This window comes from Cibotium barometz, chromosome 16 (assembly GCF_041138505.1).
Source record: "Cibotium barometz isolate CiBa-2024 chromosome 16, ASM4113850v1, whole genome shotgun sequence".
NCBI classification, from domain to species: Eukaryota; Viridiplantae; Streptophyta; class Polypodiopsida; order Cyatheales; family Cibotiaceae; genus Cibotium; species Cibotium barometz.
The window spans coordinates 31,640,928-31,659,501 of NC_141061.1; the positions used below are offsets into that span (position 1 = coordinate 31,640,928).

At 40.2% G+C, this 18,574-nt stretch overlaps 1 protein-coding gene and 1 pseudogene across 1 annotated transcript; both read right to left on the minus strand.

The window, feature by feature from the left end:
• Nucleotides 1–7,964: 7,964 nt before the first annotated feature.
• LOC147630559 (uncharacterized) lies at nucleotides 7,965–9,057 on the minus strand (annotated as a pseudogene).
• A 6,982-nt stretch (nucleotides 9,058–16,039) lies between these two features.
• LOC147630560 (uncharacterized) lies at nucleotides 16,040–16,862 on the minus strand. Its single transcript, XM_086810829.1, has 2 exons — nucleotides 16,281–16,862; nucleotides 16,040–16,149 (listed from the first exon to the last, which is right to left on the minus strand). Exons 1-2 carry the CDS (start codon nucleotides 16,819–16,821, stop codon nucleotides 16,040–16,042), a joined length of 651 nt encoding a protein of 216 aa, XP_086666955.1. The 5' UTR covers nucleotides 16,822–16,862.
• Nucleotides 16,863–18,574: the final 1,712 nt, after the last annotated feature.

Below are 18,574 nucleotides of genomic sequence, written 5' to 3' on the forward strand. Positions count from 1 at the left end.
AGAATCAGGGTCATCACTAAATTAGTGATGTTAATGATGATGGCACATAGAGTATCTGCAAAGAGAGAGCAGGCTCTGGCGATATGGTCTCTATAGTGAATTTGTTGGATCTAGAGTAGGACCTATATTTTTATCAGCCTCTATTATAATTTTTGGCAACTTATATGAATCAAGAATAGACCTTATCACATGAACTTACAAAGAGTGTAATTTATCCCATCCAACTTTCCATGACCAAAAGGTGGAGGGTAGGCATGAGTGGCTGCATTATTTGCAAGTTGGGCCATCTTTCCAAATCTGCTTCTTTTGAATAGCAAAACTACCAAAATAAGTTTTTCCTAGAGCCTTTTCTTGATACCATGTAGGAATACACAATAGTGGAATTAGGATAAACACAATACAAAGCTTGATTGTAGAAAGTATAAGAATATGGTACAATGGAAAGAGATAGCAAGACAAAGCACAATAGACAATGCAATAGATACACAATGGAGAGAATTTAAAATTTTGATTATAAAGAGGTACAAGTGATGTCCACTCGTGCGCTCTCTCAAGTAGAGCTTAGATGGCAATCTAGACAGACTCTGGATTGAGTATGTATGAAGTGTAGAAGGGGGTGGATACTCACAAGCATTGGATACCTTAACTCATGGCAACCATGTCCATATATAGTACTTTAGGCAGTGTGGTAGATGCGTATACAACGAGGACAGTTACACTGCATAGACATGGTCACCGCCCACGTATCAAGAACGCGGCCCGCCGCCCACCGCCCACCACTAATGAATGGACCTAGTATCCGAGGGAATATTCCTCATACTTTCGCCTCGGGGGCTCTCGCCCTCCTCAAACCCCTGCCAGGGGAGTTGCTAGCCCTCCTCGGATCCCTGACCATCTCCTAACCATCATCAATGGTCACAATAATGACCCCATCGGCGTCTAAGCCGGGGTTCCCACTAAAGACATATGCACCATGGCTACTCCTTGTAATGGGAGCCTAACAAATGTGCATTATACATCAAAGTGAGATACATGCTGAGAGACGGGCATTGAGTGTATATTAACAGAAAGAAGTGGAGAGTAAACAATATTATTGCTTACAAACTTGATTACAAGTTGATAGCATCGTCTGCCCACCCATGTGCTGGGTAAGGAGTTTTGATGGAAATCTAGAGAGACTCTAGAGATGGAGGGTGTCTTTTTTACAAGAGTGCTTGAACACAATAAACTTGATGATGAACTTGTTGAAATATACAAGTGAATAGGGTGTGTGCGGCGGGAACAAGCCCTTGGCACAAGAGGCTATAAAAGAGAATCTGTAAATGTGAGAGAAGTTGTGAAAAGGCGAGAAGTATCTACTGGGAGAGAATAAAGGGTAGCATGAGGAGATTTAGGAGGTGTGGAGATATTATGGGAGAGGTGGAGAGAATCAAGCAAAAGAGGTGGAGTGAATCAAGCAAAAGAGGTGGAGTGAATCAAGGAGAAATTAGTGGGATTGGATGCTTGGATATAAACTCTATAAATTGAGGCATTGGCCTAATGAGAATTTGCTGGTTTTTGATTATCCATGCCTACATTAAGCTATCAATTAATTGCTCACTAATCATATCTTAATTACTCACTAATCATATCACTATCAATTCATTGCTCATTAATCATATCTTAATTATCATCTAATCTCTTTGTTAATGATGTTGATTCTAGCATTTGATCCACCATAGCTCATCACATTGCTGCAAATTTAAGAGAACTAAGGCTATCAAACTATATCTAGTGCCCAAGGTTAGCATGGACATATGTCGGCCACATCGATCAACCCACGACTTAGTCTAAAATGACCAACCGACCATATTACCATCCTATTGGGGTTTATTAGACTATAACAAAGTTTTAAAGGGACTTTGCACATCTCCAATGACCATCTCAGACCATCTAGACCCTCGAATGAATCTTGTAACTTGAGAAATGTGTGTCCTCAGTTAGCTGTCCCCACCAGCACACTCACTAATACAATCACTTAGCCTGCACAAGCATGCATCCTACTTGGCAAAGTGCCAAGTCTATGTAAGCTACCGCCTAATCATCTATGTAAGCTACCTCATAATATATCCATGAAGCACATCACTTGGGACTTCATCCTAGCTTGCTACCACACGCTCTTGAAGCGAAAATCGCCATAAGTATTCCATCGGACCATTACGGGCACCCGTCCAAGTTGTAGATTTGGACACCATTTCTTCATATCTTGAATGTATGACCTTTTGGTGTGTCTAACTTGACTCCTTGATATAAGATAATGGCAGTAGCTCTTGTTAACCCTAAAAATGGGTTAACATTCCCCCCTTCCTAATGCCAATCGCATCCTCATGTGATCGCATTGAAGACCTTTGTGTGGGGAGAATTGACGATTTGTTGATGGTGTTTGATGTTGAGTGATGTTCAATGGTCCTTGTTCCTCCAAAAGGAATGATAAAGGCTAGTTAATAAATGGAAAGTGTTTAGTGGGAATTCCTTACAGGGTGGGGGTGGTGGGGTTTTTTGCGAGTGATTGCATTTTTATATTTTTGTGAGCAATTTTTTATGTTGGTTATATTTTTTTCTCACTTTGTTTTTGGAAATCACAAACAAAGTTACATGTTATTGGTGTTAGTGGGAATCTAAGAGATGTTAATAATGGGGGAGAAGAGGGAAGGATTTGGAGGAACGAAGATAAAATCATCATAACGACAAGATTGTGATTCTCAGTTCCTCATCTGATTCATTGAAGCAACATTCATCACTTTTTGGACTTTAATGATGTCTCTTTATGTGGCAGGATCAAATGTTGTTGAGTAGGACCTATTCCTACATGCTTCTTCCCATGTGCTTTTTATACTTTTATGAAATTTAAAGCTCTATGAAGCAGATATACATGAAGTACATTAAATGAGTCAAATAGACTCTTATTGAGCTGCTGCTTGTTGAAGTAGCCACTTGTTGGCGAGGCATGAAAGAATTACATCGACTTGCGAGGCTAATATAGATATATTCACTAAGGACTAGAGAGTAATGTGTTGTGAAGAGTCTAGTCTTCATTTCAAGAGATTTGTAATTTGAAGGAAAATTCCAAAAGGTGATGGATTGTACCATTAACCAGCAAGCTTTCACCCACCATGCCCCCCCATCCAAAGATGTATCTGGAAAGTTATCGATATGTGGTGAGGCTTTGGTGCAAATGTTCTCCAAGTGCACCTTGGTAAAGGAGAGGGGGACTCTTGAGGTAGGAGCCTCTTTCATATGTGTGGAAGGGTTTTTAATTCAAAAAAATTATGATATTTTTATCTCTCCTCTCTCCTGGATCAAACCAAATCAAAAAGGGAGCTAAACTGGTCCAAATCTTGTCTATTGAGTCAAACTGAACCTGGAAAATTCTAGAACCCAGTTGGACTTGGTTAGTGGCCTCCTTACCTATAAATAGACCCTCAGTCATTTGTAATTGAATATTGGAGCTATACTATGCCAGTATTATATTAAAATAATCATATTTTCTATTATCCTTTAAATTTTCCTCTCTCTTGGGAGCTTGGATCTCTCTCTCTCTACAACAACTCTTGGAGTTGCTCTTCTCGTCTTCGTGGACCAATTGATTGGTCGGGGGCTTCACTGCAATTAGAGAATCAAGCCAAACTTAGAGGTAAAATCAAATTTTATGGTTTTTTTCCAATTTTCTCAATAACTTTCTTCTTCTCAACCCCTCTCAAGCTTGAGAAGCTTTCTAAATGATTTTTTTCATTCAAATCAAGCTTTCCCTTAAAGTCTTAATGCTTAATTAAGAGAAAGTTAATCTTTATGCTTATTTATAATGCTTTCTTTAAGTAAATCTCTCTCTCTCTCAAAGAATAGCCATCTTTATGGCTAAATCCCTTGAAAAGGATGCTTCTCAATGATAGTCTCTTAATTCAAAGCTAAACTCTAGGCTTGATAAGATAGAGATTAAGAAAATGGTATTTTTATGATTTTGTGTTAATAAAATAATGGTTATTTCTTTTAGATTATTTATAAGTAGTTAAAAACTACTTTGATTGATTCTAAATAAGAAATAGATTATCCTATCAATTTGGGAAAAGAGAAATAATGGAATTAGCTTAATCTAGTGGGATAATCATAATTAAGTTTATGAATATGGTTAAAATTATGATTTAAATTCATAGTTTGATTTTAAGTATAAAAGAGGAACTACTATCATATTTTTATTACAAGCTTTTATTCTTTAGAAAAAATTTGAGAATTATCACTAATAGCAGCAACGAAGCTATGGTAAAATTTTTTAAAAATAATACATATCTTATTTTTATGCATAATGCTAAAAGAGGACTTCCTACCATATTCTAGGATTGGACATCCTATGCAAAAAGAATGATTTTTATCATATTCATGAGAAATAATTTTTTTGTAATTATGCATAATTAATTGATTATAAGAAAAGAGTAAATTTTGGTAAATTTTTTTTTATGCAAAAAGAGGAATTCCCATGATATTTGAGATCCAAGTAATTCAATGGTAAAAGAGGAATTTTTGGCATAATTCAAATTATGAGTATTTATCAAAAGTGAAATTTTGAGCATTATTAAATATGGGTAGAATTGATTTTTGTAAATCCCATGAATCTTTTACTCAAAAGAAGAATATTGCATATATTTCATTGAGAAATTTGAGAAAGAATATGAAAATACCCATCGAGAAAAAGTACTTTTAACTAGGCCAAGCAATTGGGCAGAAACTTAGAAAAGTCCTATCGGTATATCGAAAGTAGAAAATGGTACTAAATGTGAATGCGATGTGACTAAGATGTGAATGCGATGTGATAAGAAGTGAATGCGATGTGGGTGAGATATGATGTGATGTAAATGGATGTGGATGTGGATGTGGATGTGATGAGATGTGGATGAGATGTGATGTGATGTATTAAATGGATGTGGATGTGGATGTGGATGTGATGAGATGTGGATGAGATGTGATGTGATGTAAATGGATGTGGATGTGGATGTGATGTGATGTAAATGGATGTGGATGTGGATGTGATGAGATGTGGATGATATGTGATGTGATATAAATGGATGTGGATGTGGATGTGATGAGATGTGATGTGATGTAAATGGATCTGGATGTGGTCGTGATGTGATGTAAATGTGTAAGATTCCTCCCCAGCCTCTCAAGATGTCTAGCATCTTCCCCTGTAATCAAATCCCTCTTCAGAAATATAAAAGATCTTGTTTCTACCAGTTTTGGCCTAGAGAGAGAAAATCAGTTTTTAAATATTTTTGGATAGAAAAATATCTCATCTTATTAAAATAAGTTCCCCTGAAACAGAAGTTCAAAAAGATTTTCAGAAGATGCATTAGAAATTAAGTATAATCTGTTCAAGAGGCATTATCCTGGGAGTGAAGATTTTTTTCAAATTTTAAATTAAGGTTTCTATGGGGACCAATAAGATTCATCCAAATGTAGGAAGGAGATAAATAGAAGAATAAAAGGAAAATCCCCCAAAAATGAGTAAATACTCACATAAGATGAAGAGTTGACTACTAAGGACAAGATTAATAGTTAAAAAAGAGAGATATTTAGGTGAAATGATGCATTTTTGACACCTCTGCATGGGGGAATTCCCCTCATGAAGGAGGCGCTCAAATCTGGCCTGGTGATCGTCATGTAGTTCAAGCTTCCTACTATGTGCCTATACATAGTAGGATCCTCCAAAATCTCTCCTGAATCTGCACTCAACTTGCCATTTTGATCCAATGGCACTGAGATAGGCTTACAACCTGTCATACCATACTTGGACAACATGTCCAAGCCATACTGTCTCTGTAGTAATCCAATACCATGTGGTGACCTAATCACCTCAATGCCCAAGAAATATCTAGGCTCCCCCAGATCATTCATCTCAAACTTCTGTCTAAGCAAGATCTTTACATCAAAGAGATCAAGTTAACAGAATTCGAGGAATTCTGTTTGGAATTCAGACCTGGATCTAGAAGTATTGGGATACGGATTTAAGATTTATTCATGGTATTCAAACAAAATCAAAACTAAAAACTTGCATAGAAACCCTGTTTTCTTAAAAGACTATCTTACGCCAGAATGCTGGAGGGAGCATTTGGCATACATGTTTATCTAAGGGAAGTTCGGTTGCAACAGCTGGCAGGGAGTGTTCGAGGGACAGCTCACCGGCAAAAACCTGCCCAGGTCTTGACAAGCCTGGGTATGGTGAAAAATGGTGCGCTTCCAGTACGATGGGCGACGGCGGACAAAGCGGTCCCTGAGTGAAGTGCCAGGACACCTAAGGAGGATCCTGGAGGGTTCTGACTAGGAGAAGCACGGGCTCGCGGTGCTTAGGACACCCATGCGTATGTCGAGGAAGATATATATATGTATGGTGATGAAATGATTATTGTAATCTGTTACTCGATCTCGTTGCTAACCAGTTGGTCCCAACGGAGAGTCTAGAGTGGTACTGTTTTTGTGAAACAAGGGATTGAATGGAAATTTTGAATTATGAAATCTGTGACCATATTTGTTTTGTTAATGGATTATTTTTATATGAAAGTTTTAAAGAAGAGTGTGTGTGTATCTATTTTCTAAAGCTAAAGTTAAGAAAGGCATTTCAATTATGGGTGGGTGAGTACTTGTTTGGTTCCACCGATTCCAGTGGTAGGGTGGTGGCTAACCCATGGGCCGGATGGGGTTAGGCTAGAATCAGTGGAGTTTTAATAATCAAACTGAAAAATCTTAGGATTACGCTAGGATTCGAGTAGATAGTTAATTCCCTGATAAATTTCTCGATTGAGTGGATCAATGGTTGTGCCTAATCTTGATTAGGAAAAAAAGCATTGAATTGCTTAGATGATCAAATTATATCAGATAGTTTCCTTCTATCTTGTTTATTTAGGTGGAGGATAGTTTAGATTTTAATCTCGTTAGTAAACTCGTTAAGAAAAATTCAAAAAGGTGCAATCGTCCCTGCTTTCTGGGCATGGAAAATTTTCCCGGTTTCGGTTTTCGGAGTGACCACCAGCCTAGTCTCGTATCCGGACATTCGTGGGCGAGGCCTCGAGTGAGAAACCCTGCCCCGCGCTGTCGTGATGTGGCAGTGTCGCTGGGAAAGTGCGAGACTTCTAGCTGTGAGAGTAGCTTCCAAAATCCCAGCAAGGAATCAAAACAGATAGCTCTTCAAGGAGCATAAGACATCACCATTGTTGTTGACATGTACATGTGCCAAATCACTTCAATTTATTCCCACATTCAGCTTGATGTTTGCACGTAAATTGTGTGTCAAGAGAATGTCCAGTTCTAAGCATAGATCTCCTGATTCTTTTTCCAAATGCTTCAAACTTATCACATGTAAGCATAGCACAAACATCAAAAGATTCCCATATACATGTGTCCATTCACATCATATGTACCATATAATGCCAATTCCATCATTTCAAAATGTCTCTTGTTCACCTGAAAACCTGCTTTCAGATTCCAACAACTCACAAGGCAAAAGATGGCACATGGCGCATGTATAACATATTCAAAAAAATCTCCATGTTTAACAATCCAAAATCAAGTGCCTTTCTATTCCATGGTTCTCCAAACCATAATATATACATTCAAAAGCCTTCTTGTTTTAAAAAAAAACTTTAAGAGGAAATATATTCCAAGACTATACGATTATTCAAATCGTAAGTAACAACAAACAAAAATAAATTCGCTTATCTGAGAGTAAAAACGAATTTTTCTTTTGATTTCGCTTTTTCCCATATGGCTGCTTCACTGCCATTTGCGCCAGAAAAAAAACATCATATAATGTGTGATTTTTTTTTTTGTAGATCATCACCTTTGATAGCACATCATTCACCTTTTAATTCTAACCCCAAGAAGCTCTATACAATAGGCGCCGTTTTGATTTTAAAATCACTGGTTAGAAGACGCTCTGGTTCTCATTTTCTGCACACCCCCCCTTCTGATATGCGCCGCTTTCTAGTTATTTCCCCTTTCCCGCAAGAGAGTCGGAGCTCCCTCACCTTTTTCAGCCCAAAAATCGCATTTTCCCCAGTTTGAAATACTGCGCCTCTATTTCCTCTTTTTTTTAAAAAAACTTTTGCATGCCACGCAAGCTGCCACCTTGCGTCACCTTCCTGAGCCTTTCCCTGAGCCTTGTCAATAGTAATGCTATTGCTCGACTTTCCTACAGACAATATGTTGTCAAGTGACAATGTCAATGCTTCACCGATTTTGAAATCTTCAGAGGTAGTATGCTCTGTTTGCTTTGTTCTCTGCTTTTCTTCTTCACCTCCCAACAGTGAGGGTAGTACTGTACGAGCTTTTTGAAGCGCCTTAGCACCATTGGGCTCCTCCTTTATTGTCCCCCTTGAATCCCTCAGTAAGCACATCTCCAAGCATTTGGAAAGGGTTTGTGAAGGTCTTTCTGACCCCCAGAATCATAGAGAGCATCTTAAATCGCCAGATGGCTGTTGCAACTACCATGAAACCAAGAACCCAATGTGTAATTGTTTTTTGTCTTTGTATCTTCTTAACTAAATCCTTATCTATATTAGATGGTTTAGAACTTTCTTCTTCAGAAGCTTCAGAACTGCAGCTCACTTTGTCATCTCTCTCTAAGTTTTTGAGGCTAGGCGGTAGATTATTCTTAGATTTTGCGAGGAGCATTTCCATCACTTTAAGATTTTTCCCAGTTAATGCTGCTGCAACCTTGGCCGCTTCAAACTAGCCATCTATCATCTGTAGCTATTCCGAATGAAAAGTACCCAGCCTGGGTGCTAAAAAGATCTCAAACTGTAGCTCCTCTGCAAAAATTTCCTTCTAGGAAGTTGTTCATAGCATGTCTGACCACAACTCTTCAGTTCATCACATACCCATCAGGCACTCCCAGCTCCTGCTATCTGCCCTCTAAAATGGCTCCTTATCAGCCTGTGCGCTTCACAAAAACTCACACATTTCTCCACTGTTTGCCTGGCCTTCAAGCATGCATCTGCACAACAAAAGACTGCCCTTTTCCTCCACTAAAAACATCACACTATCCAAGTGCTAAAACACCTACTACACCCATTATGTACACAAGCTTTGAGACCTGACTCAGTCTCAGCTCGTCTTATTGAACCTCATTTACAATATGAACATATGTACATGGGCATCATATAAATCAAGTCATGGCACTTAATCCCATGCATCTGGATTTGCATTTAATGGCCTCATATGCATGGTTTCACACCATAGACGTGCCATGGCATGACATCCACCCCCTCTAAACCTGCACATCCTCTGGTATGTGCCAAATCATCATCAAGTTCCACATATATCTGGATGTCGTCTTCATCTTCTACATTACCAGGAAGATCATCCTCTTCCTCTTCAACCATATCCATACTATCACTGTCAAGCCTCTCATCCTGAGTCTCCTGTGAATCAAAAGGATCACTGTCAAGCCTTCTTTTAAACATCTTGATCCTTTTGCCTGCTACAAGATTCTTTATCTCTGTTCCATCAAGCTCACACAGGGTATACGTGGCATTTCCATGCACATGCTTGACAATGTAAGGGCCAAACCATCTTTTTGCAAACTTTCTTTGAACAGTGAACTGGTTGTCAAGGCTACTATCATACATTAGGACCCAATCACCTTCTTCAATAGGTTTTGGCCGGAGTCTGTGTCTTCTATCAAATCTTTCTTTATTTTTCAACCTTGCATCTTTCAAACGAGCTTTAGCAAGCTCTACATCTTCAGGCCTCCTCTCCAGCTGCCTTATTCGCAATACAAGGAGGTCTTCCCTGTTCAATCCTTCCACCCAGGGTAATACATTCCAAGTTGGAACTACTTCTTCAACTGGCATTACTGGCTTCTGACTATACATTAATTCTGCAGGCATGTATCCTGTCACTGAGCTATGAGTTGTACGGTCGGCCCACAAAGCATATGGTAGCAGCCTTGGCCACTCTCGCATTCTTTCTCTGCATGCCTTAGCCAAAGCTTTAATGATTGGAGGATGTCCTCGCTCACTTTTACCATTGCCCTCAGGGTTCTAAGCACATGTTAGGGCCAGTTTGATGCCAATTCTAGAGAAGAATTCCCTTGCTTCTTCAACATCTAGCTCACCCCTATCAGCTGTTATTTTCCCAACACAACCATACCGGCAAATCACATCTTCCAAGAGAAATTTGCATACTGTTTCCGTACTCTTTGTTCTAAGAGCACGCCCCTCTACCTGATTTGTCAAATCTTCTCTTGCAAGTGCTATGTACCGCATCTGCCAAATTCCCAAAGGCATTGTAACTAGATCCACTACCCATTTGTAGTGCATGGCAGGTGGGTAGGTTGGTTGCAAGTCATCACGATGCCGCACATTTGAGTACATTTGACATACCATGCATGTTTCCACATATTGGGAAATATCCTTGTACATTCCTTTCCACCAATATCTTTCCTTTATTTTGGTAAAGGTGGCCCACACACTTCGATGTCCAGCCCAGAGACTCTCATGGAATTCTTTCACGAGCTTCCCTTGAGTCTCTTTATCACATATGACTCTCTGTGGCATAGCATTCCTCTGCTTAGGATGCTTCCACAGGTACCCATCCTTTAGGAAATACCCATATGCTTTTCTGTGGATCCTCTTAAATTCTGAGTCAGACCAATTTTCCTGTCTTGTCAAAGTACTCAAGTATTGACCAATAAGCAACCAATCGCCTTCATACATTTCCTCACTAAAAGACTCAAGTGCATTTGATAAGCAAGTATCGTCCCCTTTTGCATATGCAGTAGTATAGAATCTTGTACCTACATCATCAATATCACTAATCATCCCTTCTTCATCTTCATACCTGGCTCTTGATAGCATATCTGCAACTGGGTTATCTTTTCCTGCAATATGCTCAAACTCAGGATTTAGTGACTTGATATAGGCAATCCACCTAAGCATAGCAATATCTGGAGTGGTGCAGCTTGCAATCATCCCAAGGAGTGGCAAGCAATCAGTTTCCACAAGTACAGATGCTCCAATAAGATATTCTTTTTCACATTTTAGAGCAGTGACTATTCCCCATAACTCTCTCTTAATCTGCGGATATTTTCGTTGATGAATGCTTAATACCTTTGCTCCAAATCTGATTACATACCTGTGATCATCCTCATCATCTTGCCCTACTGCCCATCCTATCCCAGTAGGACTAGTATCAACTGTAACAATCACAGGCCTGCCACACTCATAATCTGCCTTCCTTAGAGTAGGTGATGATTGGAGCAAACATTTCAGCTTCCGCATAGCTTTAATATGTACTGCACTCCACAAAAATTTTTGATTTTTTCTCAAAAGTTGATAAAGAGGATCTGCTACATGTGCATAATGTGGGATCCAAATAACATAAAAGACACATGCACCAAGAAATCTCCTCAGCTCTGTAACATTAATGCATATCTCTTTCATTCTTTGTATTGCATCTATCTTGGCTGGACAAGGTGGGCGTCCACTAGTACTACAAAGATGCCCCACTATTAGCACTTCACCAACCCCAAAAACACTGATTTCAGTCCAGATAAAGTAAGATTCACCTCTTCAAGCCTGGATAGAATCATATCACAATCCTTTATATGATTCGCCACAAACTTGCGGCACCCCTTCGAATCCAAATCCCCATCTTTGTCTTTCTCATCACAACCTTTTATTGGCACATCATCCAGAAAAGGCATAGTTATTTGTGGTATGAAGTCTCGCAAGACTTTATTCATTCCATTCATCATATGCGCCACTGAGTTGGTGGCTCCCTGTGGTAAGGTACACATCCTTACCAATCCCAAAGGAGTTTTCATTGTGGTCAAGTCCCTGCTTTGTATATCCAGCGGGAACTGATCATATCCCGAATACAGATCACCCATAGAGTATATGTTGCATGTCTTGAATGAAGCGCAATGTTCCATTTTTCTTTGGCACGGTAAACCATCTGTTGGAATATGGAGCGCATGATGGCTCCAAAATTCTCATCCTGATGTTTTCTTTTAGTAATTCCATCAGCTTTGGCAAGAGAGCCTTTGGTACTGGAATCTGCCGCCCGCAGGTTCCAGGGCACATGTGGTACAGTGAAGATCACCATTGGCACTATTACACTTGGATCAACACAGCCTATCTCATGCGGCTGAAAAGCAAAGGCTTTCCCATGTTTTACAAGCATCTCCTCAAAGCATTCCCTTTCAACTGGCAACAGAAAATCCTTTTCACCAATCTTCACCTCTCTTAGGGTTTCCTGCGTAAACTTATGCCCAATTTTCTTCGGATCTCTGAGATTCGGTTGCATAGAGGCTTCATCTAATTTCTCCTTGCTTCCTGGTGGCAAGGGCAAGGCAACTGGTTTCACCTTCTTTGCAACCGTTTTGTACTTTGTATCAACATGAGCATCCATCTCACAATTCATGTTTTTACATTCCATCCCCTCAAATTCCCGGATTATATCATACATCCCCACAGATGACACCTCTATCATCTCATTTCCACCCTGTAAGCATGCTCTTCCCATATCAAAAAGCACATCTATAGTATTCACAAATGACACCTCATCAAGCACCCCTGAAATAAACTCATTCTTCTCCAAAAGACCACACTGCTCAAAACCTTTTTGTACATTCTGTACATATTGACGCATACCACACTTCAAATCCTTGCTTTTTACAAAGACCAGTGACCCATAGCTAGAAAATCCTTGAAAATTTGCTGAAAAGTTATTTACATTGATTGAGTCCTGCGAGAACTCATTTTCCCTTGTACCATTGGAATCCTGCTTTACAATGGCACCTGGCCAAAATCCCTCATCTCCCTGTAGTTCATGAATTCTCTGTTTATCTTTGGGAGTGACTGTGCTCGAAGAGACTCACGGTTCCTTTCATGGTTAATGCAAACTGTCAAGAACTGAACAGCTTTCTTGCCATCTTTACTCCTTATTCTTGCATATGCCGAGCCATCATCCAAAACCTTTGTTTCCATCCTCACAGCTGTAATGTAGGGTTGCCCAAGGATAAGGGGATACGATGACATCTCCTGAACAAAGAAGTTCTGATCATCTTTCACATCCCCTATAGTTACCCTTACATTTAGACAGGCTGCATAGAGCTCTCCAGATGAGTTATTAGCTGCTTTAATCATCCACCCATGATCTACATCCATTGGCCACTTACATTTGTTGTCGAGATTTTTAGCCATAAGAGCAACATACGACTCTTCCAAGTCACCTATCTTGACAAGGGTTTCAGTGGTTGCTCTTGCCCAATGGCTCCTAGAGTAATGACTCTTTGTAAGAACTTCTTTTTCATCATCCTCATCCACAAAGCGCACTTGTCGTGCCCCTTCAGCAGAGTGATTACATTCCACCACATTTTCTCTCTCTTCCTTTTGCTGTACCTGTACCCCATGAGTCTTGGAAGTGCTTGCCTCCCCTTGTGATGGAATAGATTCAATTATGGACTGCCTTTTCCTTCGTATAATATCAATTATCTCATCATGGAATTCTTTCTTTGCAATCCCCAAGACTTCCCCTAGTGTAAATTCCACCCTGCTGTTTAGAATCCTCTCTTCAAGCACCTTTTTGAGATCTGTTTTGCGGCTTCAATATCAGATTGAAGCTTGTAGAGTGGACTTTTCCCTTTACCCTTCTCCTTCTCATGCTTCATTTTTGCTGGCACTTCTTCCATGGATACTTCCTGTGGAGGTCTGCTATGTGGTGGAGGCATATGTGATGGCCCAGGATCCTTCTATTCACTTCCACAGGTAACTCTTTTTGATGACCCTTCTTCCTCATTTTCCCTTTTACGCTTCTCCTCTACCTGTGCCTCATTATTCTGGCATTTAGCAATGTAGGCATGAACAGATAAAGAATCCACAGGCTCCTCCTAGCCAGTCTCAAGACGTATACAGTCACCTGCCTCATGCAAAGCTTGCTTAGACACCTTCTTTGACGCAATTAATTCCATTGTTGATGGCCAAAAATCTTCATTCTCAGATCCCTGCTTTGATTGACCAGCCTTTAACCCATAGGTTGCTGCCTCAACCATAGAGATAGCATGGCTAGCAGCCATATCCTCAACCAGCTTTTTCATCCCTCCTTTCCCAAAGTTTGTGCTTAATGGAAGACCAGTCTCTGTAAGGTGGATTTTCCCATCTTTGAAAAACACAAGTTGATTTCTGAGGGCTTCTTTATAGCTAGCACAGTCTTTCTTTGCATGTTTAGGGTCATCACACCATATACATCTGAATGTAAACCCTTCTTTGCTTTGAGGCCTTTGCATAGAAGCCTGCCCTAATGGTAGCCCTTTTTCCTCAATCCTGGACATCTTCAGTTTTAGGTCTCGCATGCCCTTAATAAGCTCTTCCATCGGCCCTTCTACCTTTGGGATTGCAGCAGCTGGTTTTGGTAGATTCTCAGGGGTAACAGCAGTTATAGGGGTTGCCGAGCTCATCACCATTTTATCCCTCCTTCGCTGCCACTTTGCTAGCATGGTGACCGCATTCTCGACATCATTCCAATCACTCTTTAGACCCTGCTCTGTATCCTTATCCTCAAGGAGGATTTCCAGTTTCTCTTGGAGATCTTTCCCAGCTGCTTGTAAGAAGAGCTTTGTTTTTTCTCTGTCCAAAGTTGTGCGCTCTATCCTTGACAGCTGGGCATAGCGCTTCTCAAACTCTCTTAGCAACTCTGTGGTAGAAATTCCCATTTTGGGTTTTGTGACCCATTCCAAGAAAGTTCGTTTGGTCACTTGCTTGGAATCCTCCATGAAATATTCATCCTTTAAAGCAAGCTTGAACTCCTCCCAATTTCTGCCACCATGTGCTGTCTGCAATCCTCTTATGCGCTCTCTTATTTCAGGAACACATACCAACTCAAAGCTTCGAACCATATCCTCCTCAGTCACCCTATTTAGCTCCATTTCCTTTGTGTAATTGCGCAGTTACTTTGTGATATCCTTACCATCAAATTGATCCACCTTTTTCACAATTGACTGCAGTGCTTTAGTCGTGGAAATTTGCCCCCTCTCAGCAGCTTGCTGCTGCTGCATATACATAGTAAACATCTGAAACATTTGCATAACTCCAGGGTCAAAATGAACCCCCTGACCCTCAGGATTCTCAGCCATAGCTTCCCTGTGTATTTCACCACACTCTCACCCCAGCAGTTTCACGTCGGGTTCACCAAAGCTGTCGTGACGTGGCGGTGTTGCTGGGAAAGTGCGAGACTTCTAGCTGTGAGAGTAGCTTCCGAAATCCCAGCAAGGAATCAAAACAAATAGCTCTTCAAGGAGCATAAGACATCACCATTGTTGTTGACATGTACATGTGCCAAATCACTTCAATTTATTCCCACATTCAGCTTGATGTTTGCACGTAAATTGTGTGTCAAGAGCATGTCTAGTTCTAAGCATAGATCTCCTGATTCTTTTTCCAAATGCTTCAAACTTATCACATGTAAGCATAGCACAAACATCAAAAGATTCCCATATACATGTGTCCATTCACATCATATGTACCATATAATGCCAATTCCATCATTTCAAAATGTCTCTTGTTCACCTGAAAACCTGCTTTCAGATTCCAACAACTCACAAGGCAAAAGATGGCACATGGCGCATGTATAACATATTCAAAAAAATCTCCATGTTTAACAATCCAAAATCAAGTGCCTTTCTATTCCATGGTTCTCCAAACCATATATACATTCAAAAGCCTTCTTGTTTTAAAAAAAACTTTAAGAGGAAATATATTCCAAGACTATACGATTATTCAAATCGTAAGTAACAACAAACAAAAATAAATTCGCTTATCTGAGAGTAAAAACGAATTTTTCTTTTGATTTCGCTTTTTTCCATATGGCTGCTTCACTGCCGTTTGCGCCAGAAAAAAAACATCATATAATGTGTGATTTTTTTTTTTGTAGATCATCACCTTTGATAGCGCATCATTCACCTTTTAATTCTAACCCCAAGAAGCTCTATACAGTAGGCGCCATTTTGATTTTAAAATCACTGGTTAGAAGACGCTCTGGTTCTCATTTTCTGCACACCCCCCCTTCCGATATGCGCCGCTTTCTGGTTATTTCCCCTTTCCCGCAAGAGAGTCAGAGCTCCCTCACCTTTTTCAGCCCAAAAATTGCATTTTCCCCAGTTTGAAATACTACGCCTCCTTATTTCCTGCATAATATTCGAAAATTTCTTTTTAAAAAAAAAACTTTTGCATGCCACGCAAGCTGCCACCTTGCGTCACCTTCCTGAGCCTTTCCCTGAGCCTTGTCAATAGTAATGCTACTGCTCGAGTTTCCTACAGACAATATGTTGTCAAGTGACAATGTCAATGCTTCACCGATTTTGAAATCTTCAGAGGTAGTATGCTCTGTTTGCTTTGTTCTCTGCTTTTCTTCTTCACCTCCCAACAGTGAGGGTAGTACTGTACGAGCTTTTTGAAGCGCCTTAGCACCATTGGGCTCCTCCTTATTGTCCCCCTTGAATCCCTCAGTAAGCACATCTCCAAGCGTTTGGAAAGGGTTTGTGAAGGTCTTTCTGACCCCCAGAATCATAGAGAGCATCTTAAATCGCCAGATGGCTGTTGCAACTACCATGAAACCAAGAACCCAATGTGTAATTGTTTTTTGTCTTTGTATCTTCTTAACTAAATCCTTATCTATATTAGATGGTTTAGAACTTTCTTCTTCAGAAGCTTCAGAACTGCAGCTCACTTTGTCATCTCTCTCTGAGTTTTTGAGGCTAGGCGGTAGATTATTCTCAGATTTTGCGAGGAGCATTTCCATCACTTCAAGATTTTTCCCAGTTAATGCTGCTGCAACCTTGACCGCTTCAAACTAGCCATCTATCATCTGTAGCTATTCCGAATGAAAAGTACCCAGCTTGGGTGCTAAAAAGATCTCAAACTGTAGCTCCTCTGCAAAAATTTCCTTCTAGGAAGTTGTTCATAGCATGTCTGACCACAACTCTTCAGTTCATCACATACCCATCAGGCACTCCCAGCTCCTGCTATCTGCCCTCTAAAATGGCTCCTTATCAGCCTATGCGCTTCACAAAAACTCACACATTTCTCCACTGTTTGCCTGGCCTTCAAGCATGCATCTGCACAACAAAAGACATCACACTATCCAAGTGCTAAAACACCTACTACACCCATTATGTACATAGGCTTTGAGACCTGACTCAGTCTCAGCTCGTCTTATTGAACCTCATTTACAATATGAATATATGTACATGGGCATCATATAAATCAAGTCATGGCACTTAATCCCATGCATCTGGATTTGCATTTAATGGCCTCATATGCATGGTTTCACACCATAGACGTGCCATGGCACGACAGCGCATGAGGGGGCTGCTTCCACTGTCAGCTACTACTGGGAATCCGGTGCGCGGAGGGGGCAGAGGGATCTCACAAAATGGATGTGGATGTGAATGTGATGAGATGTGACTAAGATGTAATGATATGTGAAAGGATGTGATGTGATGTAAATGGATGAGAATGAGATGTGATGAGATGTGAAAGGATGTGATGTGATGTAAATGGATGAGAATGAGATGTGATGTGATAGCCGGACGATTGAAGAATACCATTAGGCATTTGCCCTTCTCCTCAAATATTCTCCACTTTTGGATGAAGAGAAGCTGATGGCCAGATCCATTCGAGGGATGAACGAGCCATTGGACACTTTAGTGAAAAATGCCAAACCAGTCTCAATGGCAAAAGCTATCAGAATGGCAAAGGACTTTGCCAAAGCATTTGTTGTTAAGGTCCCGCCAAAGCCTGCACCCTCAAACTTTAAAAGTTTCCAAATGTAAGATTCCTCCCTAGCCTTCGAGGTATACAGGAGTAAGAATCTCCCTTTCTGATCTTATAATTATTCCCTCTCTAAAATAAAAGAAAGTTCTGTTTAACAAAGGAAGACCCTTTTCCTAGAATACTTCTCAAGAGTCCCACCTGTTTTAAGGATTCAGAACAATGAGTTCAGAAGTGAGAATCGATGTTTTGGATGTCAAGGTTTTGGTCTTCATTCGAGTACGGCCCAAAAGAAGTTCTTTATCTCTTGGGGAGTATATGAAGTTATCCCCCAGATATTGTGAGCCTTATATCTGAATTCAATGAAAGTAGGTGACTTAGCCTACAAGCTTCTTTTATCTCTTCATCTCAAAATTCTTAATGCCTTCTATAGAAAAATGTGTCAAACCCAAATCATGGAAAGACGGTAAAACTTCAGTGGCAAGTTACCGTTGGCTTCTAAGTTACGCTAGCTCCTCCTTTATATAAGTCGTAACTTTTACTTGTCGCTCACAGTAATCTTACTTCCATCGATCTCCTTTCTTTCTTAATCTCCTTCATGGCTTGGCAACAAGAACTAGTTTTATCCCTAATGATTTCTCACCTTCAAGACGCAAGGGAGTCTGTGAAGAAAGATTTTATAGAGCAGTATGAGCGCTCACTTTTCCCTCACTTGGGAACTTCTGTAGCGCAGACAAAATGGCGGACCTATCAAGACATAACTAGGGTAACACCCTGGGGTC

Excerpts from the sequence above, each read along its gene's own strand:
- LOC147630560 (XM_086810829.1), bottom strand. The coding sequence starts at position 16,821 with ATGGAAATGCTCCTCGCAAAATCTGAGAATAATCTACCGCCTAGCCTC. Across the intron at positions 16,150-16,280 it reads TCAGGGAAAGGCTCAGGAAG|GTGAGGGAGCTCTGACTCTC; the intron begins GTGACGCAAGGT and ends GGGCTGAAAAAG.